The 26133-nt window shown below is 35.4% G+C and overlaps 2 protein-coding genes across 2 annotated transcripts in view; one reads left to right on the forward strand and one right to left on the reverse strand.

Annotated features, from left to right (window-relative positions):
* cckbrb (cholecystokinin B receptor b) overlaps positions 1 to 9692 on the reverse strand; it is a 27136-nt gene extending 17444 nt beyond the window's left edge. The window contains exon 1 of the mRNA XM_016486536.1: positions 9530 to 9692. Coding sequence (XP_016342022.1) covers positions 9530 to 9692 — 163 coding nt within the window. The remainder of the gene's footprint in view (positions 1 to 9529) is intronic.
* A 4089-nt stretch (positions 9693 to 13781) lies between these two features.
* On the forward strand, positions 13782 to 23711 carry pdzk1 (PDZ domain containing 1). Its single transcript, XM_016486537.1, has 9 exons — positions 13782 to 13834; positions 15472 to 15683; positions 15795 to 16023; positions 16768 to 16904; positions 17880 to 18075; positions 20391 to 20587; positions 20745 to 20957; positions 22076 to 22402; positions 23261 to 23711. The coding sequence occupies exons 2-9, from the start codon at positions 15477 to 15479 to the stop codon at positions 23339 to 23341; spliced, it is 1587 nt and encodes a 528-aa protein (XP_016342023.1). The 5' UTR covers positions 13782 to 13834; positions 15472 to 15476; the 3' UTR covers positions 23342 to 23711.
* Positions 23712 to 26133: the final 2422 nt, after the last annotated feature.

The following is a 26133-nucleotide window of genomic DNA, read 5'->3' on the forward strand; positions in this document are numbered from 1 at the left end:
TTTATTCTATATGGAAAAACGCTTAACACGAAACTGTGCGTGTTGCGTTTATTCTGGGCTCACCTGCTTGCCTGTATATTAGTTATGTAGGCTATATTTTAATAATCAAGAGCATTGAGTTTGGTCTTTGTCATCTTAGTCCATTATGCCACATTATGCCACGTTTTGTGGTTAGAGGAAAATATTATATACATATTCATTATATGAATAAACTGAATATTGAATTTTATATTTTAATAGCATCTTATATTACGCCACGTTAAGTGTTTATGTTTTTCTACAGGAGGAAAACGCTTAGCAAGAGACTTTGCGCATTGAGTTCATATTCTGCTGTTCTGTGGCCACGGATTTGCGGGTCTTGTCTTTTTCTTGCAGGACCCTGTAGGTTACGGTACTGAATTAGTTTTAATCGTTTAATCACCGCCACAGCGTCTTGTCTCCATTGGCAACACGCACGATTTGTGTCGATTGCAAGTGATGTCGCAGGTAGCGGAGAGTGCAAGTGGCGATTGCAAGTGACTTCGTAATTTAGTTTCTTTTTTCTTGTCTTCACCACCTGGCTACTGTTGTAAAATGTTGAGAGATTCAAACAAAAAGTCATCAATAAATAGAACAAAATAAAAAATAATAAAGACTGCAAGTGACTTCGCTAGCGGAAGTGCAAGTGTCTGAGAGTGCAAGCCTGAGAGTGCACGTCTGAGAGTGCAAGCACCAGCTGCAGCCAGACCCTTCTCGCCCTAGCTGCCATGCTAAAATATTTTTTTTGAGCCACAGAAATATATTAAAATATATAGATTTCAAATATAACAAAATCTGAGAGTAATATATTGCCCCATTAAATCATGTCTTCTTTTTATTTTTCAAGAGAAAAAATTTAACCAAGAGTTATTTAGCTTTACATGCTATAAAGTAGTAATTCACATTGACACATTGATAAAGCCATGAGTTACAAACAGTTGCATCACTGTTGCAGCAACAAGTGATCGATTCTAAAACAGATGGATGTCTAATCATGGATTTTGGGAGAAAGCTTGATTGTCAGGGAAAGTCAGAGGTTAACAGTCCATTTAGGCTGTAGTCAATATTCCTAAAGCAGCAAAGCAATCCATGCTGTTTCCTGAATGATGTTTGTAATTGGTGTCCACATAGAGGCCAAGTGCCTGTCCGTAATTGAAATAATCAACTATTCGCTAATTAAAATCCGCAGGAAAAAGCACATGAGAAACATCAGGAAAAACACTCACCTGCAATTTGTTTTTGTTAGCCATTTTCTGCGGTATATTTTGTAGAAATCCCATTTAGGCTATGTGTATTTTGTGAAATAAAGTGTGCACAATATACAGTTTTTCTGTACCCAGATCCCACAATGCAATCTGCACGATTTGACCTTCTGCTTCCAGTATAATAAATGAACTATTTATTTTCTCAACCCATTTATTTTGACTCAAAAGAAAAAAATGTCACTTACTATTTTTAAAGAATAATAGGCAGCTCACAGTGTATATTGTGTGGCATACTAAGCTGTTGGAACAGCCTGTCTCACTCCAATCTTAGTGTGACTGAATACCCAGCATTCCTCCATACAACAGTCCTCAAGCTGTGTCTTTAGAGAGATTCATGGCTGTAGCTCATTCCTGCAAACGTCTCGGTTACGTATGGTAACCCTCGTTCCTGAAGGAGGTAACGGAGACGTTACGTCGGATGACTGACGAATTGGGATCTTGCTTAGAGAGACCAATCTACTTCGAGTGTAAACTAAACGAGCCAATGCACATTGGCATGCGATTATTGCATCCAGCTGCCGCTGATCACAGCGTGAGTATAAGTAGGCAGCAGATGCAGCGCATATTCAGGTTTTCGCTGAGGAGCCGAGCTGGTGACCCGGCCACTCAGCGGTGGTACAGGAGCTGTGGCGACGGGACGTGACGTCTCCGTTCCCTCCTTCAGCGAACGAGGGTTACCATACATAACCGAGACGTTACAGTAATTATTAAAAAGTGTTTTTGTCATCTTACTTAGATTTTTTTTATGTGTATAGGGTTTTTATAAATTTTTAATTTAGCTTTCGTTATTTTAGTACATCAAGGTATAGCACATGAATATGATATGTGTTGCCTTCTCATCTAGCTGAAATAAAATAATTTTAGTTTTTTTGTTTTGTTTTGGGTCAATATATTTTATCTGTGATTTTTTTTTTTTTTAACTAACTAATTCCAGACAGTCACGTCGAGAGTGACCGACTGAAAGGGAACTGATGACCTTCAGTGACCCCTCAGTTTGCTCATCTCCTTCTGGGTTATTCAGACCTAGTGTATAGTGTAAACTGTTGTATTGTACTGGTAAAAAAACATCATGTTCTGCTGTATACATTCAAGGTCCTAATACTCACATTCTGTGAGCAAAACACAACAGAAACTGATCATTTTCTCCCCCATGTCATGACATAAATCTGTGGAGAGTCTGGGAGCTTTGCAGGTGTTAGTAACCGTAAAAGTGTCAGAGGATGAGATTGCGTCAGGACAGGCTGTGTCTGAGTGGAAAAGCCCACACAAGTTTATAACTCAACAGTCTCAAGTGTCAGGTGAAGTCGTTATCGATGGCAACAAATTTATAAACATTCAGAAAACGAAAATCTGAAAACAGGACTACAGTAACTGCATTTGAAATTGGTGCAGTGTAAGAACTTAACCTGTACTCTGGACAAAAATGACACTGAAACTGGCAAAAGTACCCCAAATAATTAAACTGCGGGAGCAAAAAATGCCCCTGTAGTCATTTTCTCCATTTTAACAATTATATTTTATATAGTGGTATATTTCATTTTTTAATTATATTATATTCTAGTCATTAGATTCAATTAATATATATATATATATATTTCTAATTATATTCCATTATTGTATTAAGTTTAAAGCTAATTTATTTTTATATTTTCAGTTTTGTTTTGACTTCCACTTAGCTTTAACTTACTTTTATTTCAGTTTTAGTCATTTTAGTACTTAAACTTATTTTATTTTACTTTTTTGTTTACTTTATTTTGTATTCAATTCAGGTATTTAAAAAAATGTATGGCAGGCTGCATGTTATTATACAAACAGATAAATCTCATTATACAGGTAAATCAATTTCAGGAAGGAATTATTGTGTTTTTTAGAAACAATTAATTTCAGACAGTGCTTTGCTGTTCTCTTTCCAAACACAAATATATGAAAATCTTAAAAAGATTAAGTGATGCAGTGTGGACACAAATTTATAATAAATGGCTCTTAAATTACTGGGTTCGGAAGTTGTTTGCTTCTACATTAGAGCCAAAAACAAAGGTAATGCCATAATTTGGATTCGGATCATTGTCTGATGTGCTGAGGACAACCAAACAACACATTTGTCAATTAAGGCCATTACAACTACTCAGGAACACCATATACTGCAATAATAACATCACAATGTCTTGTTCTTTCTTTCTTTTTTCTGTGAACAGTGTGAAAGATTAATTCTGCATTGCTGATTCATTGTATCTGTATGAAGCCATCCAGCATCCATAAGATCCTTAAAGGGTTAGTTCACCCAAAAATGAAAATTACTCTCAAGTCATCCTAGGTGTATATGACTTTCTTCTTTCAGACGAATCCAGTAGGAGTTATATTAAAATTGTCCTGGCTATTCCAAGCGCTATCATTGCAGTCAGCGGGTGTTGCAGTACTTCAGTCCAAAAGAAGTTAAATAAAGCGCATCCATCCATAATAAATAGTGTCTCACACGGCTCCGGGGGGTGAACAAAGTCCTCCTGTAGCGAATCAATGCGTTTTTGTAAGAAAAATAACCAGATTTAAAACGTAATAATCAATTTAATCTAGCTTGCGCTCACTGTTGTACACTGAAGCAGCTCCGGGCTGATGACGTAGGACGTAGGCGTTGCGCATGCACCGCTCAGAAGTGACGACCGCAGAAGCGCAGGGGAGAGCTCAAAATAAAACAATGGTCACTAATTAGAAGTACAAAACGAGGATTTGTAAATAAGAATGTCGGAGGATTTCGACACAAGCCAAGAGGAGACTGGTTTTCCTTTGCTAAAGTAAGGAAACTTTGCTTCCTTTGATCCTGTAAACAAACGTTGGTTTTCACGAGATTCACCGGTGCATGCGCAACGCTGACCTCATACCTCATCAGCCCAGAACTGCTTCCGTGTACAACTGTTGGCGCAAGCTAGATTAAAGTGATTATTATGTTTTGAATATGGATATTTTTCTTACAAAAATGCATCGATTCGCTACAGGAGGCCTTTGTTCACCCCCCGGAGCCGTGTGAGACACTTTTTATTATGGATGGGCACTTTTTATTTCACTTCTTTTGGACTGAAGCACTGCAACACCCGCTGACTGCAATGATAGAGCTTGGAATAGCCAAGACAATTTTTAATATAACTCCGACTGGATTTGTCTGAAAGAAGAAAGTCATTTACACCTAGGATGCCTCGAGGGTGAGTAAAACACAGCCTAATTTTAATTTTTGGGTGAACTAACCCTTTAAGAGACCTCTCATAACCCACTATGAAAACAAGTTTAAAGCAGTAAATTATCTAATGATTGGATTCAATCTTTGGTGTCAGTCATCATCAAGATCTGTCAAGGAAGTTAATCACTTGTTGGTCACAAATGTTGCTATATTAAGCCAAAGCATGACGTTCTGCTAACCTCTGTGTCCTCTCAAATTACCCTGATGCAGTTTCATCACTGGACTCATCTAAATGTTAAGAGCTCATGACTGAAGACCTCATCCTGAGCGAACTCAACAGGCGTCTCACCTGAGATCAGAGGTTGCATTGTTTCAGAGCAAATTACTTCTACTGCCTGTCTCGTCATGTTAACACAGCACGTGTTTGATCATATACAGCAGTGCTTCCCAACTGGTGGGTCGCAGCTTTGTTCTTATGGGGTCAGCAGAGAAAAATAGGCTAGATGGAAATTATATAATTCAACTAACCATGTAATTATGCATAGTTAGGATAGCAAATCTATGGAAGCTTACTTCTGCCATAAAATGTTAAATAAATAAATAGAATTGTGAGATTTTATCTCATAGTTCTGACATTTTTTTCCTCACAATTCTGCATTTACATCTCACATTTCAGTTTTTTTCTTGAATTTCTGAGATATAAACTCATCCCAGCAGGCACAGGACATCAACATAATGTCAGGTTGATGTTGGACGTGACGTCGGACAGATGTTGCATTTTGGTTGAGAATAAAAATCGGGTTGACGTCATTATTTGATGCCAATTTAGCGTTGACTTAATGTTAGATTTTGGTTACACAACCTAAAAACAACAAATATCAGCGTCAGCTCAGCTGACATTGGTATTGGGCATCAAATTAACACTGACATTCGACGTTGAATTCACCTTGAATTTTGGTCACCTGACATCGCAACTGAAATTTGACCAAATATCAATGTCTTATGACATTGCGTGTCTGCTGGGATAGTTCTGAGAAGAAAAGTCTAAATTGTGAGATATAAATTCACAATTCTCAGAAATAAAAAAAATCGAACTTTGAGATTGTTGTGAGATATAAACTTGCAATTGTGAGAAGTCAGAAATTTGAGATAAAAACTTGCAATTGTGAATTCAAAATGCTGTGAAAAAATCTTAATTGTGAGATGATAACTCAGAAAATAGTCGAAATTCTGAGGTCAGAATTGTGAGCTATAAGTTGCATAAGTTGTCTTTACTTGTCACACAATTTCTGAAACCTGACACTCAAACAGCAAAACCACACACCAAATCTGCAAAACCATACACTAATTCTAGGCCTTTGACTCAGTTTTATATTTCATAAAACACTTTTTGCAAAAGACAACACACAATTCTCTATGTAACAAAAAAACAAAAAAATCTAACAGGAATTAATATTATGGCAAAGGTGTTTGCAAATGTTTGCTTTTGAGATGTGTTTGTGATATTCTGAATGCAGTGCTTCATTTGGCAAGAGATGTGAGGCATTTAGCAGTTTGTGTGTGCAATTCTTGGATTTGTGTGTAAAGTTTTGAAAAAAAGAGAGGCAGAGTTTTGAAAATGTGTGTAAGCAGTTGAAAAAAAATCTCTAATTGTGAGATACAAACTCACAATTCTGATAAGAAAAAGTCAAAATTGCAAAATATAAACTTGCAGGTTTGAGCAAAAATAATAGTAAATGATCCATTTACAATGAAAATCATTGTGTTGTCAAGTACAGTGAAGAGATTTACAAAGATTCACAGAAAATCACCGAGATGACATTGATTGCCTGAAGCATGTGCATGCCATCCTGGAGTCATCGTAAAGAAGAATGAATGAGTGTGCATTGTATGCTAAAAGTCCAGAATCTGTGGATTTGAAGAGCGCTGTTGGAGCACTGTGTGATGACGATAATGACAGTCGTGTGTTTGATGATCAGGGTTTATACTGAACACAAGAACAGAGAGCCCAACAGCCTCTGCTGATGGAGGAAATGGACAGCAAATATGTGTATTGTCGAGCAGTCTCTGATTAGGCTCCTCAGTGGCAATGCACTAAATTTAGCCTGCGCCCGGAGGTATGCTGAACGCTTCCATCAAAGCACCCAGAGAGAAAGAGGAGAAATCACTCGCTTTTGCTGTAAAATGTGAACGTGTAGTAGTGTGTATAAAAGAGCTGTTTCGACCTCAACTGACTTCTTAAATAACATTTCTTGGGTAACCTAATGAAGAAGTCAGGTTGATTGAGTAAATATTCATAGGTAAAAGCATCTAATGTTGAAATTGTTGCACATTTTCATAATTTTGTGTTATCTAACAAACAGTGTTGGGAGTAACTAGTTACATGTAATGGCATTACGCAATTTAATTACAAAATACATGCAATTGTAATCTGTTACTGAGGGGAGAAATAATTTAAAATTTTAATTTTTAATTAAATTACAGTTACTTATGAAAATGTATTTTCAAAGGGGGTTACATCTGAATAATTTCACACACACACACACACACACACACACACACACGCACACGTGTATATATATATATAATGGTTTACTTTCCCGAATTGCATTGACTTCTCTAAAATACATCAATGTTTCAATAATTTAGGACACAGAATAGGACTCATACATATTTGATAACTGTTTTATTTCCTATTTGGGTTTGTGTATATGCTTTATTTTTTTAAGATTATCTGTTTTTTTTTTCCCAAGGCATTGTTCGATGCCAATGTTTCCTGTCATAACTATATATGCAAAGATTTGATTTCAAAAACAGTATCATAGCTATGACACTATTTCTTGTTATAATTTTAAATCTGTATTTAACCTCAGAACTCAAAGTAAAATGAGGTGCTAAAGTCTGGCAGTGGTGCCTGTGCTTTAAAATTAAATTATTATAATCTTAATTAAAGCGATGAAGGATTTTGAAAGTCAGTAATCAGTGTTGAGTACTGCCGTAACAATAACCCTGCCCGTTTTAAATGTTTGAAAATTATTAACAGTTGAAAACATTCATTAGGAATTTAGAAAAATAATCAAAAAGTAATCAAATGTAATCAGTTACATTACTTTAATAAAGTAATTGAAATAGTAACGCCACTTATTACATTTTAAATCGAGAAACTTGTAATCTGTAACTATTACATTTCCAAAGTAACTTTCCCAACACTGCTAACAAAGCATTTTTATAGCGATGTGGTTGAACAATAGCTTGTTTTTGTTATTTCATCTTTTTTGGGGGGGGGGCACATCTAATTACGGTTGTTTTGTTTTCTTCTGCATGTGTTATTTTAATTCAGTTATATCTAGTGAAATTTGTCTAAAACGGCTCTAAAAATGATCTAATTCAATATTCAGATTTAGTTTTTTTAAAAATCCAGTCACAAGCATGAAGTGTACAATCCTGTTAAAGCGCACAACAGCGTGAAGCCTTGGGGACCCTGTGGTTATGACTTGATATGTTGCAAGCGGCAGTTGGAGCCTGTCATGTAATGTCCATCACTAATCTAATATAAGGAAAATTTGCCTAAGAAATATTTAACATCTGCTTTCTTCCAGAAAAGTATAGCTAACTTTATTGCTAATATTGGTTTTCCTCTCATTAATACTTTAGAATATTTTTTGCTTTAATATTTTTCTGTTTTCTGTTTTAAAGTTAACATTTAATGCGGATATGTAGAATTTGTCATCACTTCATTTGCTCTAGATAATAATCTCTTTACGTCGTAATACAGTCCCTCGCGTCATAATGCCCAGAGGGTGATGCGGTGAACTCTGCTGAATTATTTACTTGCTCTGGCAGTGATTCTAATAGCAGTGGAAAGGCGTTTCTTGTCATTTAATCCATTTTTTCCCATCAGCGTGAGCACATGTATTATACTCCTTGGACAGCCTAATGAAACAACTATACATACCTTTATAAGGGTTAGTGAAAGTGTTTTGTTTTTTTTACTTTGTCTCATTTAATGTATCCACAACAGCCATGTATAAATGTTTGTGTGTGGGGGGTATGTTTTGACTACAGTGGACACTAATACACTTATGACCCTTCACTCAAATGTAAGTGTTCATCACAGTTGTCTAATTAAATAGCCTAGCTAGACTACATCAGGTTTTCACATACAATAGACATACTTCATTATCCTTTTGTTGTAGCATCTCTCTTAAGGCTGGCTGCAAATAAGGCATCAGAAACTAATAAACCATATAGGATTATAATTGCATCTCAATTCTCCCTGCAGTGACAAATACAGCTGCAGCGATGCTGGCAGAAATTAATCTACAATTTCCCAAGATATAACAAGCATTGTCCTTTTCCTAACACCCCATGGTACAGTGATTGTAGTATTATATAGCAACGCTTTGATAATTTAAGATATTCCATAGATGCTGAATGATTACCATGTCGTTTTCTACTTACTCAAAGGTAAGGAGTGCAAGGTTTAAGGACAAAAACATGGCGTGGTATGCCATTTATTTCCAGTATGCGAAATATTTAGTGACTTTTGGGGGGGTGGAAATTTAAGGACATTTCTCTCAGTAACCTGATTTTCATGAAGCAATCTTTCAGGTTCGTCTTGCGCAACCGAATGTGGCGCTCCCAGAACGCAAACGTCGAGTATCTATCTAACTTTTTTTATATAGGCTACTTGTGACACCTAAATATGTCATAAAGTGATGTATTGCCTGTATATTTTTCAGGAACCGTACGGAAAGCGCAGAGTAGCCTACTGTTACTATGGTTACCTCCTCAGGCGAACGCTTCTATTTGCGAGCGTGTACTGTATTTAGTGCGTTCCAACTAAAACTTGCAATCTAACTTCTGCGCTTACTGAAATGTTTTATATACTTTTAACAGCCCCAAACACTTCCTGAGTTTACTTCAAGCCATTGGAGGATGCTTCAACCTCTCCATAATGTCAAAACAGGGCCATGACTAGCTTTGGTACCTCATAGTGAAGAAGGGGAACGAGTGTCTTGAACGAACGCGGCTGAAGCAGCGGTCTGGTGCCGAGTGTGTGTCGGGGGATTCTCACCTTTGGGTCGCGCCGGTTCCGTCTTGGGCAGCAGAAGCGCGTCTCCGCAGGTGCCGTTGGGAATCTCCAGACTCCCGTTTAAGGTCCCGTTCAGAACAGAGCTGTTCTGAAGCTGAAGGCATTCCCAAATCCCAGACGTATCATTTAGCGTTTGCAAATCCATTTCGGACCTAACCACAACTATTTTATATTAGTGTTTCCTCGCAGTCATCCGTCAACAATGAGAGCGCAAAGAGCTGCTTAGAGAGCAGGAATTGAAAGAGGATAAATTTAGAATCAATAAAAAGGTAAGAAGGGAGAAATTAGATTAGCTCATGCTGAAATAAAGCGTTGTTGCTCAGCGGTGTGTTGAAGGCACAGTTGCTCTGTATGGGTATGTGATGAAGCGCGGAGCGCCACTGAGTCTCTTCTCACGCGTGGACTGAGCTGAGGGTTTATTGATGAGCTCTTAAACAGCAGGGGTGGGAGTTTGGGGGTGAGCCGGTGGGATTCAGGGATTTGAGCATCCTGGAGAGGAGGAGACATTGAAGGGAGTTTGTGGAGTACGCGCACATGGAGATTTAAGGAAAGTTATGAATGATAAGGCAGGTGGAGTAAAGCATCGGCGCCCTCTTGTGGAAGCAGATCTTGTCTGGATTTTTCTTTTTTGTTTTTTGTCCTTTTCCATTTTGAAAAGACATTAAGTGTATTTTTTATAAGATTTCAAACATTCTAACAGACATAATGTCTTTTAGTATTAATATATTGCACGCCGTTTCGTCCTAAATTAATAAATATTCATAGAACAGACCAGGTGTAGTTGTCACAAACTTCAGTGAACATTTCTCATGGTACGTTTAGTTTTGATCATACATTTCTATGTGGCACTTCTCTAAAATGATTGACTTAAATAAAATAACATAAAATAGATATTGGAAATATGTAAGTATTTTATTCATTTCTATTTTTAACTTTGCACATTCAAGAAATTTATTTATCCTGTGAGTCATAATGCATAGGTCACATTTTACATTTGAAAGTTATACAGATATTACAGTTATTTAACATGAATATGAATATCTAGATGAGTGTATACCAGAGTCTAAACTTCTTATATTGAAGAGTTTATGATCATTTGATTCAGTAATATGATAGCACTTTGTATGATAGTAAAATTATTATCATTGCTTGTCTATGGCTTCATAGATTTTGATCTGTTTGGTCAGGTGTTTTATTTGGCCATTTTATAGGCCTATAACTGATGAGCAGTTCAAGCACAGCCTTCAGATCTAAATAAAGTGCCTGAGTCTGTGCACATTTGCAAAGGCAATACAAACAAATTTGTGATTATCACACACTCATGGTCCAGACTGGTTTCCTCACTTGACTCTGTCACAGGATTTAGGATTTAGATTTAATGAGTTCGCTAATACTCAGATCATTTGAGTGGCCCACTGAAAACAGCAATTACGTTAAGAGGGCATGATTTACCAGAAGACTGACCCGTGAATCAGTGCCATGATCCCAGTTATTTGCACAAGCATCTGTTCTTTATTGGAATAGAGAGAGTAATAAACATTGTGGCACCTGCTTCCGGTTTTTTTTTTTTTTTTTTTTGTAATCGTCTTGTGATCATGAAGGGAATGGTATCAACCCTTAATGGATGTTTTTTAGCCTGACTGAATTTAATCTGTAATTTTTAGAATTATATATACATTAACAAAAAGTAATAACATATTTTTAAAGAAAATGTATACATCGATTTTTTTAATATACAGTTGTGCTCATAAATTTGCATACCCCTTGCATAATATGCCAAATGTTAATAATTTTAACAAAATAAGAGGGATCGTGAAAATTGCATGTTATTTTTTATTTAGTACTGTCCTGAATAAGCTATTTCACAAAACAGATGTTTACATATATTCCACAAGACAAAATAATAACTGAATTCATAAAAAATGGCCCCATTCAAAAGTTTACATACCCTTGAATCTTAATAATGTGTGTCATTTCCTGGATGATCCATGACTGTTTTTCTGTGTTGTGATAGTTGTTCATGAGTCACTTGTTGGTCCTGAGCAGTTCAACTGTCTGCTGTTCTTCAGAAAAATCCTCCAGCTCCTGCACATTCTTTGGTTTTCCAGCATCTTCTGCATATTTGAACCCTTTCCAACAGTGACTGTATGATTTTGAGATCCATCTTTTCATATGGAGGACAATTGGGGGACTCATACATAACTATGATATAAGGTGGAAACATTTACTGATGCTCAAGAAGGCAACACAATGCATTAAGAGCTGGGTGGTGTAAACTTTTTGAATTGGATGATCAGGGTAAATTGTACTTATTTTGTCTTCTGGGAAACATTTAAGTATTTATGTAGCTTCTTAAGCGCAGTTCCAAATGGAAAAAAAAGAAAAGATCTTTAAACAAAATTTAAAAAAATGTACACATCATCATCCTGTTCAAAAGTTTACTCTGGCTCTTAATGCATTGTGTTGCCGTCTTGAGCATCAGTAAATGTTTTAACCTTTTGTAATAGCTGTGTACGAGTCTCTCAATTGTCCTCCATGTGAAAAGATGGATCTCAAAATCATACAGTCACTGTTGGAAAGGGTTCAAATATGCAGAAGATGCTGGAAAACCAAAGAATGTGCAGGAGCTGGAGGATTTTTCTGAAGAACAGCAGACAGTTGAACTGCTCAGGACCAACAAGGGACTCATGGACAACTATCACAACACAGAAAAACAGTCATGGATCATCCAGGAAAAAATTATTAGGATTCAAGGTATGTCAACTTTTGACGTCATTTATTTATGAATTCAGTTATTATTTTGTCTTGTGGAGTATATATAACATATGTTATGTGAAATAGCTTATTCAGGACAGTACTAAATAAAAATAACATGCAATTTTCATGATCCCTCTTATTTATTTACAATTATTAACATATTTACATATTCTGCAAGGGGTATGTAATCTTATGAGCACAACTGTATATATTTTTTTAACAAAGTGTTGTATGCTCACTAAAACATTTATTTTATCTAAATTACAGCAAAAACAGTAATATTGTGAAATATTACTACAATTTTTAATAGTTGTTTTACATTTTCAAACTTTTAATGTAATTTATCCCTGTAATGCAAAGCTAAATCTTAAAATTTATAGCATCATTACTCCAGTCTTCAATGTCACATGATCCTTCAGAAACTGTAATATGCTGATATGTTATTATCAGTATATTATATTGATGCTCAGTTGTTTCTTATTTTTATAAATGTTGAAAATAGTAAAATAGTTGTCACTGTCTAATATTTTTGTGGAAACCATGATACATTTTTTTCAGGATTCTGTGATGAAGCTGAAAAGAACAGCATTCATTTGAAATACATTATTTATTTATTTATTGATTGATTGGTTGGTTGGTTGGTTGGTTGGTTGGTTGGTTGGTTGGTTGGTTGGTTGATTGATTGCCTAAAGCTTTTGAATAGTAGTGCATCATGGTTTCCACAAAATATTAAGCATCAAAAACTGTTAACATTAATAATAAAAAGAGATGTTTCTTGAGTAACAAATCAGTATATTAGAATGATTTCTGAAGGATCATGTGACACTGAAGACTGGAGAAATGATGCTGAAATTCAGGTTTGCCATCACAGGAATAAACTACATTAAATATTTGAAAACTGAAAACAATTATTTTAATTTGTAATCTTTCACAATATTACTGCTTTACTGTATTTTGATCAAATAAATGCAAAGACATTGCTCAAAAAAACATACAAATATATGTAATTTAAAAAAAAACTTATTTTAAAAATGTATATACAGTATTTTTTATTTAAATTAAAATCTCTCACAGACAAAAATTGAGGTGGATTTTAATGCTTCAAGGTGTTCTGCAGTTTGGTTACTTTGCTTGGATTTTAATATTGTGGACTAGATGACATTAAAATATAGAGCCATCCAACTATCACAAATGGCATGCTGTAGTGCTTAATGTGAACACACTCTTACAGCCCAGTAAACCAAGAAAATATAGTGAATAAAAATATCCGCGCAGACTTCAGATTTGCAAATGAAGATGTCTTATTAAAAACATGATTTTTTTGTTTGAATTTCTTTAGGGTAGAATATGGTCACTCATAGCAACAGAGAATAAGCCTCCAGCCACGGGACATGGTTAAATAATTCACCGTTTAGATCAACCTTTGGCCTGTCAAAGTCCTTCACATACACTTACGCAGCGCTAGATAACACCTGAGCAGAAGCAGGCAGCCACCTCCTTTACACCGGGACACTGAGGAGACTGCAGCTGGTGAGTGACACAACATAGATGTACCTTTAGAAATATCATGTGCTTTGAGAAAGAAAGATGTGCTTTGATGTGTACCTTACTATTTTAAAAATGTATTCAGAGTGATGTCATTTGAATACATTTTTTAGAATAGAATAGAATAGAATAGAATAGAAACGTTGATCCAGACCACCTAAATTTAAGCAATGACACCCTGGGAATCATGTTGAGAAATTTTATAATGCAGTTTGATGGCTTAAGTGAAATGCTTGCTTTCATATTATTTGTACAGATGGGAAACTTGACGCAAGTTGCATTAATTATTAAACGGCAGCAAGGAGTTGGTTTTTGGCATAATGTGATGATGTGAACGCATTAGCAGCTCATAGAGCAGTTCATGGAGCACTCAAGTGTGAGAAGTGTACTTCAGCTCTCAGCTTATGTGTGAGGTATTGTGTAATTGATATGGCATCTGTTGAACTTGAACCTACAGCTAGATGCTTGCGCTTTTTCTCCGGGTAAAACATTTATCAAAATGAACCAAGGCTATAGGCAATCTTTCTAAAGCCTTAAAAGCATTGATGATGGTTCCTCCCAATTGTGTCTATTGTTTTGTAAAGATTTCATGATCGGCATTCGTAATTACTGAGACAAGGTACTGTACAAGGTACATGTTAGAAAAAAATACTTCACCGAACACATACAACTTTGTTAACAATTGTGAAGTCAGAGCATGCACGCACTCTAAAACTCACTCTAAAACACAATAAACTTGATTGATTGATTGATTGATTGTCATCGGTAATTACAGAGACAAGGTGCAAGCGTTTTAAAGCAAAATGTGCTTTCACAAACACATTCAGGCACTTTAAAAATTAATAGTTGTAGAATCAGAGTGCTCACTCTCTTATGTGTTTATTTATTTGCTCTGCTTCTATTTAAATTTAACATGAAATCACAATGTACTACATTTGTTAATGCACATTCTAGGCCTTATTGTGCATGATTAATTAGGGCATAATATTCATAAAAAAAGATCAAATGTTTATTGCAAATAGTACATTATTTTAATACAATATTCTTTGCTCTAATATTTTAATATGATTTCATTTATCATTATTAAATATATATATGCTTGCTCTGCCTCTGAAATGTTTTTTTATCTTATGTATTTTTGAATACCCAGAAATATAAGTAAATTATTTTTTAAATGTCATTTTACGTTGACTTTAAGCCTTCAGTGATGTAGTTCAGCAGGTACACCCTAACACAGGGCGGTGATTATATGGTCTTTGATAATTCTATATTACCCCAGTTATCACTCCATTTGAAGAACATAAGATTATATAATCATGTTCACCTCTGTGTCTAATCTGCACCAGTCTGCTTTCATTGATTACTAACACCTGTGATTTAACTCACAATATTTTGTCATTATAACACTGCTATATATTGTGAGAAATAAATTTGGTCTCCACACACTTCATTCGCACTTCATTGCTTAATTGTGATTATCAGTTTTATCACCAGATGACTGGTATATAATGAATTGTGTGCATCTATGATAAGATAGCATCAGATGTACCAAGACGAGCATATTATCACGTTAGATGACCTCAGCGTAAAAGCAACACTGATCGATAGATGTTTCCTAACAGGGAAAATGGCTGGGCCAAAACCACGTATCATTACTCTGACCAAGCGAGAGGGTCAGGGCTATGGCTTCTACCTCCGAGTGGAGCACGGCGAGGAGGGTCACCTGATCCGAGCCCTGGAGATGGGCGGCGCGGCTGAACTGGCCGGTCTGAAGGACGGAGACCGCATAGTCAGAGTCAATGGAACTTTTGTGGACATTTTGGAGCACAGCCAGGTTTGATGCATTTGAAAATCGACTTTCTGTAAATCCTATATTATTTATTTCAATATAATTTATTTCAATAGTTTGGTGGTAAACCTCAGACCTGTCTTTTTCATGGGTCAGGTTGCAGATTTGGTGAGAAAGAGTGGGATGAGCGTCACATTGCATGTCCTTGGAGAAGAGGCATATAAGACTGCCAAAGCCAACGGTGTGAATCTTGCTGACACTCAGTCCCAGTCAGGTCAGAGCCAGCCCACCATGAATGGAGTGTCTGCACCAGCCGCTAAAGCCAAGCTTTGTTATCTGCAAAAATCCAGCAGCGGATTTGGTTTCTCTTTAAAGTCCACCAAAGGTAGGCCAAAAACTCCCATAGCCAGATTCTTAAGTAACATCATATGATCTTGTTTACAGTAATGCCTATTTGGGCCAAGAACTGACTACTTAGAATAATAGACCATCTGACCAACATGTACAAGCGACTAATCACATATTTGATTTTACGTACCATTTAGAGACAGGTTTATATGAAAATATAAATTCGAACCATTTTAGGTTCCCCAAAGAACCTTCTAAAAAGATTTGTTTTTCTTAGTTTGAAGAACAGTTTAATAATCTGAAGAGCTCTTTTTCATTATAAAGAACATTCTGTGCAATAGAAAAGGGTCCATGGATGTTACAAAGACTCTTAATGGAATCATAATAAAAAATAAGAGTATAGTAAGTGCAGATTGTTTCACAGCTATAATACAGAAAACAAAGCAGTAAATCTAGTTAAATTAGTCAATTTTAATATATTTGAAAGATTTGCCTCTGATCTGCCGAACTTTGGTAAATCCTGTCATTAGTTCATTTTCAAAAATTCTCATGGTCAGCTAAAGGGATTAGAGCTTGCCAGCTCAAGAAAGTCTTTTCCAGTGCTGTCGACAATCAGCGAATGGTCATCCAAGACTGAGAAAGTCAAACGTTAACTAATTTCTAATGCCTGTTTTGGATAAATCATAAATCAATCGATGTTGATCATTGTTGGAATTATTTCAGATGACACGTGAGATGAAGTACTAACGGAGTTTTTTGATCTAACTCTGTTTTCTCGCAGGTACTAAGGGCATATTCATGACAGAAGTGATGTCTGGAGGAGAAGCTGATCAGGCCGGTGTGAAACTTGATGATCGTATAGTGGAGATAAACAGTGAGAATGTTGAGAGTCTCTCACATGATCAGATTGTGCAAAAGGTAAATTAAAATTATGCTTTAATCCTAGCTGCAATAACTCCTGTCTAACATTACCTCTTTACAGAGGCGGACAGTAACTAAGTACATTTACTTGAGTATTGTACTTAAGTACACGTTTTGAGTATCTGTACTTTACTTGAGTATTATTTTTTCTGGAAACTTATGACTTTAACTTCACTACATTTGAAAGACAAATATTGTACTTTTCACTCCACTACATTTCTATGAAGGTCCTCGAAGTAGAAAGTCGTTAGCAGCTTTGAAAGTCAGTGGGTGATTTCTTTCTTCTCTAAAAACGGTCTTTTTTTCAGATAATTTTATCAGTAATCACTCTTGTAGGGCTACATGAAGTGATTTCCCAGCATTTTTTGAACACTGACCAGCTGCAAATGTGATATTTATTTACAAAATTTAATAATAAGAAATTAATATTGTGGTATATATTAGACACAATATTGTCCGATTTTGCTAAATTGTGCACGTGAAAATATTACCTATAAAGCCACAGAAAAACTGTTGTGCATCTCCTAATAAAACACAATAGGTGTTGGACTAATGGAGTTGAGTACTTTGTCCGCCTCTGCGCTCTTTATCACCAATTGGATAATGCAGTAACCATTTTAGAGAAGCTTTAAAGGCATAGTCCACTCAAAAATGAAAATTCAGTCATCTTTCTCTCATGCTCATGTCATTCCAAACTTGTATGACTTTCTTTATTTTGTGGAACACAAAAGAAGATATTTTGAATAATGTTGGTAATCAAACAGTTCCTGCTCCCATTGACTTCTGTGTTTTTTGTCCATGCAGTGGAAGTCAATGGGACCCAGAACTTTTTGGTTACCAAGATTCTTCAAAATATCAATAACTTCTGAGTGCAAACTGAATGGATGCTGCTGAAGACCTTGACTCTACTGTTTTACCCTATCAGTGTTTGAGAAAAAATATTATAATAATGTAGTCCTGTTGTTATTGTAGGTGAAAGCAACCGGGGACAAAGTGATGCTTCTGTTGGTGGATGAGGACGCTGACAGATTCTTCAAAGGCAAAGGCATTCGACCAAGCACGGCTTATGCCACTGTCAAGCACCTCCCGCATAAGCCACGCATTGCAGACATGACCAAGAGAGCAGATGGCTATGGCTTTATCCTGAAGGAAGTTCCTAAACATGCAGGTAAGTGCTTGCCATGGTGTGGAAGTCAACATGAAATACAAATTTAGTCTATTGCACATTGTGTTAAAATTGTCAAATTTAGCCTAATTGTAGTCTAAATTACATCTGCTTCAGTTGTTCAAAAGACAGTTTCAAAAACAGAGTGTCTATTTACACTAAGTGCAAATAGCCCGCCTTGTTGGCAAAGGCTATTTACACTAACTCCGCCCACCAATGTCTGATTGGGATAGTCAACACTGAAAAAAGACGCTTGTCAAATATCAGTTTCAGTGGCGTAGATGGTAAGGAACTTTTTACACTTCTTGACGTGATTGACCCGAGTTCGAACCTGCCTTTTGCCGAACTATTTTTCTCCCATTTCAAATCTCATATCGCAAATGAAGGAAATAATCAAAAAGTTGAAAATAAAGTATCGGGTAGGGTTAGGGTAGGTGTAGGGAGGTTTTTATTGTCCCAATAAGGTGGCATCTGTTTAATAATTTGAATTAAAATTATAATTTACACTCAATACATTATTATTGTGTACTGTTTTATAATGTACTAAAATACTGAGGTGCAGATAATTGCTACTATTTGCAATAAGTAGTGTAAATAGCAGAAAATATTGCTGTTTTAACATAGTGTAAATAGAATCTATAGCTATTTGCACTTAGTGTAAATAGCATATCATTAAAAAATACTGCTATTTTCACTTAGTGTAAATAGAATCCATTGCTATTTGCACTTTGTGTAAATAGTATCTATCACTAAGAAAATATGCTATTTGCACTTAGTGTAAATAGCATCTAATTGCTATTTACACTTAGTGTAATTAGCATCTATTGCTATTTGCACTGTGTAAATAGCATCTATCGCTATTTGCACTTAGTGTAAATAGCATCTATTGCTAAGAAAATATGATATTTGCACTTAGTGTAAATATAATCGAATTGCTATTTACACTTAGTGCAAATAGCCGCTGCCAAAAAACAGTATTTGTGAGGCTTTCCAAAAGTTCCATGTTCCTTTCTGTATGTTCTTGTCAGATTTGTCTTGGTGGCTTATCTTTTGGTTCCTGCTGAGGGAAATGTTATAGCAGTGCACCTGTATCTGACCTGCCAAGAAATGTAAAAGAGCTGTTGAATTTTAAATAGGTCACAAGCTATTTATTCATTCTTTTGTAGGCTTTAAGATTTTCATTCTTTATTTTATGTCATCCAAAGTGACTTACAGCACACTAATTGCATAGATGTCTCTCTGGAGCAACCTGAGGTTAAGTGCACTGCTTGAAGACTTGAACTCAGGGGAAATACAGCAGGACTGTAATTTCTTGGATCATGGACGTTTGGTGTTAGCAGCCCTGATTCTCTTTGCATTACCACTGCATTACTTTCATTAGTTCTTCTGTTTATTTTTCTTTCTAGCATGGTGGTGCCAATAGGGTATATGTCGAACATCACCTGACCAAACCCGGAAAACAGGTCTCATTGCTTCCGCTTGTCGGAGAACATGTTAACAGCCGTATTAAATAATAGCGATATCGATGGACTTTTAAGATAATCAGTTAAAGTAGCTAGCTGTTTTTATTGTTGAAGTTTTATTCAATTTTTATATCTAAATGTGAAAAGAATAAAAATAAAAAAAAACTTTTAGATATCAGTCCGCATATGTGATGGACATTGGTTATGATCATCATTGGTATCTACTCTGAAGGCATCTTGAGTAAAACTGCTTCATATTTAACTAAGCATATGCAAAACGCTTGAACCGGAAGCGACGAGACCCGGTTAACAGAATACGGAAGTCTGTTGCGCATAACCCCTATTGAACTTACTGAAGTTTATTACAGTGTAAGGGCAATGTGTTCGTGCCGGATAATTGACATTGCGTAACTGTGAGTCAGAGGAATTTTGATGATACTGTATAGTGATAAGCAAAGGTTATCTACTGAAATGCCTCTTAGATGCAGTAAAAAAGATTAGCATTTTAATATGATTTAATATCACAATATGTTCTTTTGTACAGTAAATGATGTAGGGTGCAAAAGAGGGCATTTTAAAAATATAATCAAAAACTTATTTTACCGGCATTGGCTTTTCAGTATAATTAATGAATATTTTTCATTACAAAAAATTTTAAATAATACATTAATAATTAAATTGGTTAAATTCATATTCTTTGGATGTTCTCTGTAGATCTCACTTTCTTGCATGCCACGCTTGGTCAGTTATGTATTTAGAATTCCAGGACGTATGGTCACCCCTAGATAAATTGAGAAAATGTTTTGATTTATGTTTTAATATTTGATTCATGTCATATTTTGTGTTCTGTCTCAGGCCATTATATTGGAGAAATAGACAAAGGCAGCCCTGCGGAGCGAGCGGGACTGAAGAATATGGACAGACTAGTGGCCGTAAATGGGCAGGAAACAGATAACTGCAGACATGAACAGGTGGTGGAAAAAATATCACAACAAGGAAACAAGTGCTCCCTCCTTGTGCTGGATGCTGAAACAGAGAAAATGTACAAATTGGTGAGTCCCTTTCATTCACTAAGATTGCTGCAGTGCAGCATTGATTTGAAACATTTACACTGCTACTGAAGAGTACACTGGTGATTGCATATTTCAATTTAAAATTTGAATCTTAAATTACATTTCATATCAAATTGTGTAATACTTTGCTGTATAGGGTGGTGTTTCTCCACTTCTGTACTGGGAGGAAATGAGAGGATCTCCGCCCAGCTATCCTGAGCATGAAGCTGAAGCCACACCTGCTCCAGCGGCACTTGCTCCAGCAGATGGGGACCACAAACCCAAACTGTGCCGGCTGGAGAAGGCCGCTGCTGGATTTGGTTTCCATCTCAATGGCATCCAGGGACTTCACGGACAGTACATCAAAGAGGTGGGCTCTGACAAAATGACCTGTGCTGACATTTCTAGAAAGCTCTCCTTGATCTATTTTTAGGCTCAGTTTTTGAATAGGTTCAGAGGTTCTGTCATTATTTACGTATCCTCAAGACATTCCAAACCTGTGTGACTTTCTTTCTTCAGCTGAACACAAAATGAGAATTTTTAAAGAATATCCCAACTGTTCTTGTCTATTTAATGAAAGTGAATAGGGACTAGTGTCTTTCAAGCTCCAAAATACCAGAAAAGTATCATAAAAGAATTATAAAAGTTTCATAAATGTTGTCCATAAACCTTATATTCCAAGTCTGCACTCAAATAATAATAATAATAATAATAATAAATAGATTTATAAATAATATTAATACATTTATTTATGTATTTGAATTTCATATAAAATTTTCATCCATTTGAATTCCACCCATTTAACATTAATAAACTAATACATATAATTTGATTATTAAATCCCATACATTTTAACTGAATATTGCTTGTTCCACGTCTAGCCATATTCATATTAACCATGTTCATACTTTTTAACTAAATAAATTCAATTGTTGTCACAATGAAAAGGTTTATGCTGATTTTAAGATTTTACTATAGATTTTATTTTATCTGAATTAATGTGTTTTGAAAAAATATTAATTTTTAAATAGTCATATAGATGCAAATCGTTAGAAATGAACTATGCCACAATTTTTTATGAGTGCAGATTATTTTCTTACCTATTGTATTTATGTATGACTGACAGCGTAATCCAACTTTAGGTCTGAAGATTTTTTTGAGTGTATGAAAGTTATGTCTGAGATTCTGAAACACTGATCGCAATTCAATTTGCTGTTCTCTGGTATATATGAGAAATAAGAAAACATGTAATTTTTGAATGAATGAATGAATGAATGAATGAATGAATGAATGAATGAATGAATGAATGAAAATGAATGAATGACTAGATCCAAATTTTCATCGATTGAAGAATTGATTTTGATTTTGGAGTTAGATTCACCTATTCACTTTCATTAAAAGAGTGGACATCCTTCAGATATAGAACATGAGGGTGAGTAACTGATTTCATTTTGGGATTAATTAACCTGTTAATGTGTTTTCTCTCAGGTGGTGAAAGATGGAGCAGCAGACAGAGCCGGATTGGAGGATGATGACATTGTTGTGGAGGTGAATGGGGTGAATGTGGAAATGAGCACACATGAGGAGGTTGTGAACCTCGTCCGCAAGAGCGGGGACACGCTGGTCCTCCTAGTGGCTGAGAGGACAGCCTATGATCATCTGAAAGCACGAGGGATCGCCATCACCCCTCAGCTGCTGGATAAAGAGCCCTCCGCTGATGTCCCGGCACCAGCCTACGCACAGGAGGACGAGAGGAAAGATACAGGAAGTGACAACGAAAGGCCGGCCACTCCACCTGCTCAAACCCGGTCAAGGGTCAGTACTGCTTTTCAACATTTCTAATTGTTTTCAGCATTCACAATATACCTCACAATACTAAGTTTCTCATTCTGTCATCATTTACTCACACTCGTGTCATTCCAAACCTGTATGACTTTCTTTTTTCTGTGGAACATAAAATACATTTTGAAGAACTGTACACTGTCCACTAAAATATATTTCTAAATGTAGTCTAACATGTGCATATTCTGAGTATCTGAATATGTACAATAACGTTGTGTTTGGAATGTTATAGACATGACTAAATTATAATATTATAGTTTTAGGGCGAAATATTCCTTTAAACTGTTCAGTTCAAAAGTGCATTTATTTATTTATTTATTTATTTATGCTTTTCTTCATCTACAGTGCATTAAATTGATCAAAAGTTCAGTAAAGATGTTTATAATGTTACAAAAGATTTCTATTTTAAATAAATGCTGTTCTTTATTATGAAAGTCTCACGATTTCCATAAAAATATTAAGCATTATCAACTGTTTTCAACATTGATAATAATAAGAAATGTTTCTTGAGCAGCATATTAGAATGATTTCTGAAGGATCATGTGACACTGAAGACTGGAGTAATGATGCTGAAAATTCAGCTTTGACATCATGTGAATAAATTACATTTTACAACAGCTTTTTAAAATTTTAATAATATTTTGCAACTGTATTTTTGATCAAATAAATGCAGCCTTGGTGAGCATAAAAGACTTCTAGTGGTAGTGTATATTGTGATTTCCTTTATTTTGTCATATTCTGAGGTAAATCTATTAACTATTCCTTTAAGGATACAAGCCATGTCCTAAATCCTGAAAGAGCTACTAACTCTAACTTTTTTTTGCACCCTAGTCATCGTCGTCTTCATCCTCTTCATCGTCATCATCTTCAGCATCTTCAGCATCAGATGTGAGTGAGGACGTGAAACTCTGAGCACACCACACTTCTGTGCCAACAGATACTTCCAATACTGTGATTTAGTGACAGGTTAATGCACTTACCTGATCAGCTAGTACAATCTATTAAGGGGGGAAATGCCCCTTTGAACAAGAGACTGTAATATCACTGATTAAAGAATATTTTCGATGTGAATTTACAAAGCTATTAGTGACAATATCAAATGTAACAGATTATTTCTGTACTGCTTTCATTGGGATCTACAACAGCAATGATCTATTTGAACTGGCTTTTTATGCTTGTGGTACATGGAATATAAAATTGCAAGTAGTTATGGTCTTTCGGGCAATGCATACTTCTTGATATATAATTTATTCTACAGAATGTTTTGTCATTTTCTCATGGATGCCTATTGAATAAAATCTCTTTATTTGGTGTGATGTCAAATGTGAAAACAATTTTTTATCATTTTAAAGGTGCATTTAGTTCTTTAACAAGTGTTAGCAGCACCAATGTTCTTCGTATATTTAAAGTAGCTATAACCAGTGCTTGAAGTGGAAAAATACTATATGCTGCTATATGGATCCATTGATAATGATAAAATCAGGTGATTTGCAGTTCAACATTCAATGACAGATTTACATTGTACTTATGCATAATGTATTATTCAGAAAAATCATGAAATGTTTTACGCATAAAGAAAAACAAATGTCAGAAGCAAATCTACATCACCAATTAAAAATCAATATTCACTTTCTATATTTGTAGCTCCAGCTTTAATCGAACAAAACAGCCAAGGACTCCCATCACTAACAAACCTGTTAGTTTATTGAGCATTGAGTTTGTTTTGCATTTATTTATTTGTTTGTTTGTTTGTTTGTTTTATTTTCAATTTAATGTTTATTGAGCACTATGTGTGGTTGCTAAGGAATCCTTTGTGACGTAGCGTGACGAATATTCCATAGAAAGTTCGGTGAGTGTAAATCTGATGCAGACAAAATTACATTTTTGTAGGGAGTCGGCGAGCGTTCGTGAGTATCCTCTTCAGTGGGGTTTGGGGATGTTTTTATGACTCCAAGAAAGCTCTGTTTTAACAGGGCAATGAAATCGTCTCAGTGTTTGTATTTACACTAAAGACTGCTATACACTGTGCAATTATTATTTTCTTTTAATACTATAAGATAATGCAACGATAGACTGAACATGCACACGTGCGTCATTCTGTACTCTGCGTTTTTGAGGCAGCAGTCCAAAACAGTGAATCTACTCACCTTACAGTTCACTTCAAGTGGCTGTTTGGTGTTCAAAAAATTTTAATTCAAAAATAATGCAAACTGAAAGAAAATGTGTAATCTGTATTTTGAGACACAATGTTACAAATGATATTATCAGTAAGTCATGATGGCACCTTATGCTTTTACATTAGGCTAGTAGCCTACTTTAACTCATCAAAATAAGTTGAGCAATTTTCTAAGTTATACGAAAGTTATATGAAATTCGTCTTGATTTTTCATCAGTTTAATGACATTTAAATTGAAATGACTAAAAAAAAATTAAGGCAGCAATTGAACTTAAGTTTTTAAGTTGAAATGGGTGGAATTCTTTTACAGTCTGAGCATAGACTTTTTTATAACAACAAAAAGTGTCTCTGAAAAATGTTACCAACAGTTACCAATATTCTAGCTTAGGAAGTCTTTATGTACATAAGTTATTTTAATGAATATGGTGAGTGGTTTTGAATAGGATTTTGATAGCCGGTGTGCATGTAGTCACAAAACAATCAGAATCCATTAGTTATTATCCATTCATCATTCAGGTTCTTCAGTGCATGCAAGCCTTAAGAGCTGTCACACTGTAGTATGGCCCATTTTTTACACAGCTTCAATAAAAATTGGCCCGTTTATACAAGACCCCACAACAAAATTCCAAGCTCTTTTGGGTTTACTCAACTCATCTCTTCACTCTCTTTTTCTCACACAAGGTTTCACAGATCTAGATATTATTTATTGCATACACAACAAATCTTGCACAACCTTTGCGTCATTCATTTTTGGGATCATCTGTCTTACAACCATCTAAGAGCCCTATCCATCAAGACAATGAGGCAGAAGAAACCTCACACCCCTTTTCTACAAGAAGCATCTGTACCCACCAGACTCCCAAAGAGAGGAAAGTGGAGGCAACAGAAGCCTTATCAAACCTTTTTGCCCCAGGGAGCCAGGTACCCACAAGAAGCACCCATGTCCACAAGGTTCCCACAGGGAGCTCCCATGACCGCCAGGAGCCCACAAAGTTCATCTACAATTTAATATTAATATTAATATTATTAAATTAATAAAAAGTACCATGTTAATAAATTAATAAATTATTTAATATTTATACTTTACATTATTATACTATTTTATAGGGATGTAACGATTCACTCAACTCACGATTCGATTCGATTCGTGCTTTTGATTTCACGATTCGATTCGATTCACGATTATTATTTTTTAACAAAATGATATTTAAGACAAATTATAAATTAAATGTGTCCTTTTATTATTGCTTGGACAAAATGCTGCACATTTCTTTGTGAAATTGAAATATAACACATTTTCAACCGGCTCGCGGTTAATCGTTACATCCCTACTTATATACTGTATGTACAATGCCTTGCGAATATATTCATACATTCATTTTTTCACATTTTATGTTGCTGCCTTATGTTAAAGAGGTCATATGATGCGATTTCAATTTTTCCTTTCTCTTTGAAGTGTTACAAGCTGTTTGTGAATAGATAAGATCCCTGAAGTTGCAAAGACTAAAGTCTCAAAACAAAAGAGATA

This window comes from Sinocyclocheilus anshuiensis, unplaced genomic scaffold, assembly GCF_001515605.1.
Source record: "Sinocyclocheilus anshuiensis isolate Anshui unplaced genomic scaffold, SAMN03320099.WGS_v1.1 scaffold9, whole genome shotgun sequence".
NCBI classification, from domain to species: Eukaryota; Metazoa; Chordata; class Actinopteri; order Cypriniformes; family Cyprinidae; genus Sinocyclocheilus; species Sinocyclocheilus anshuiensis.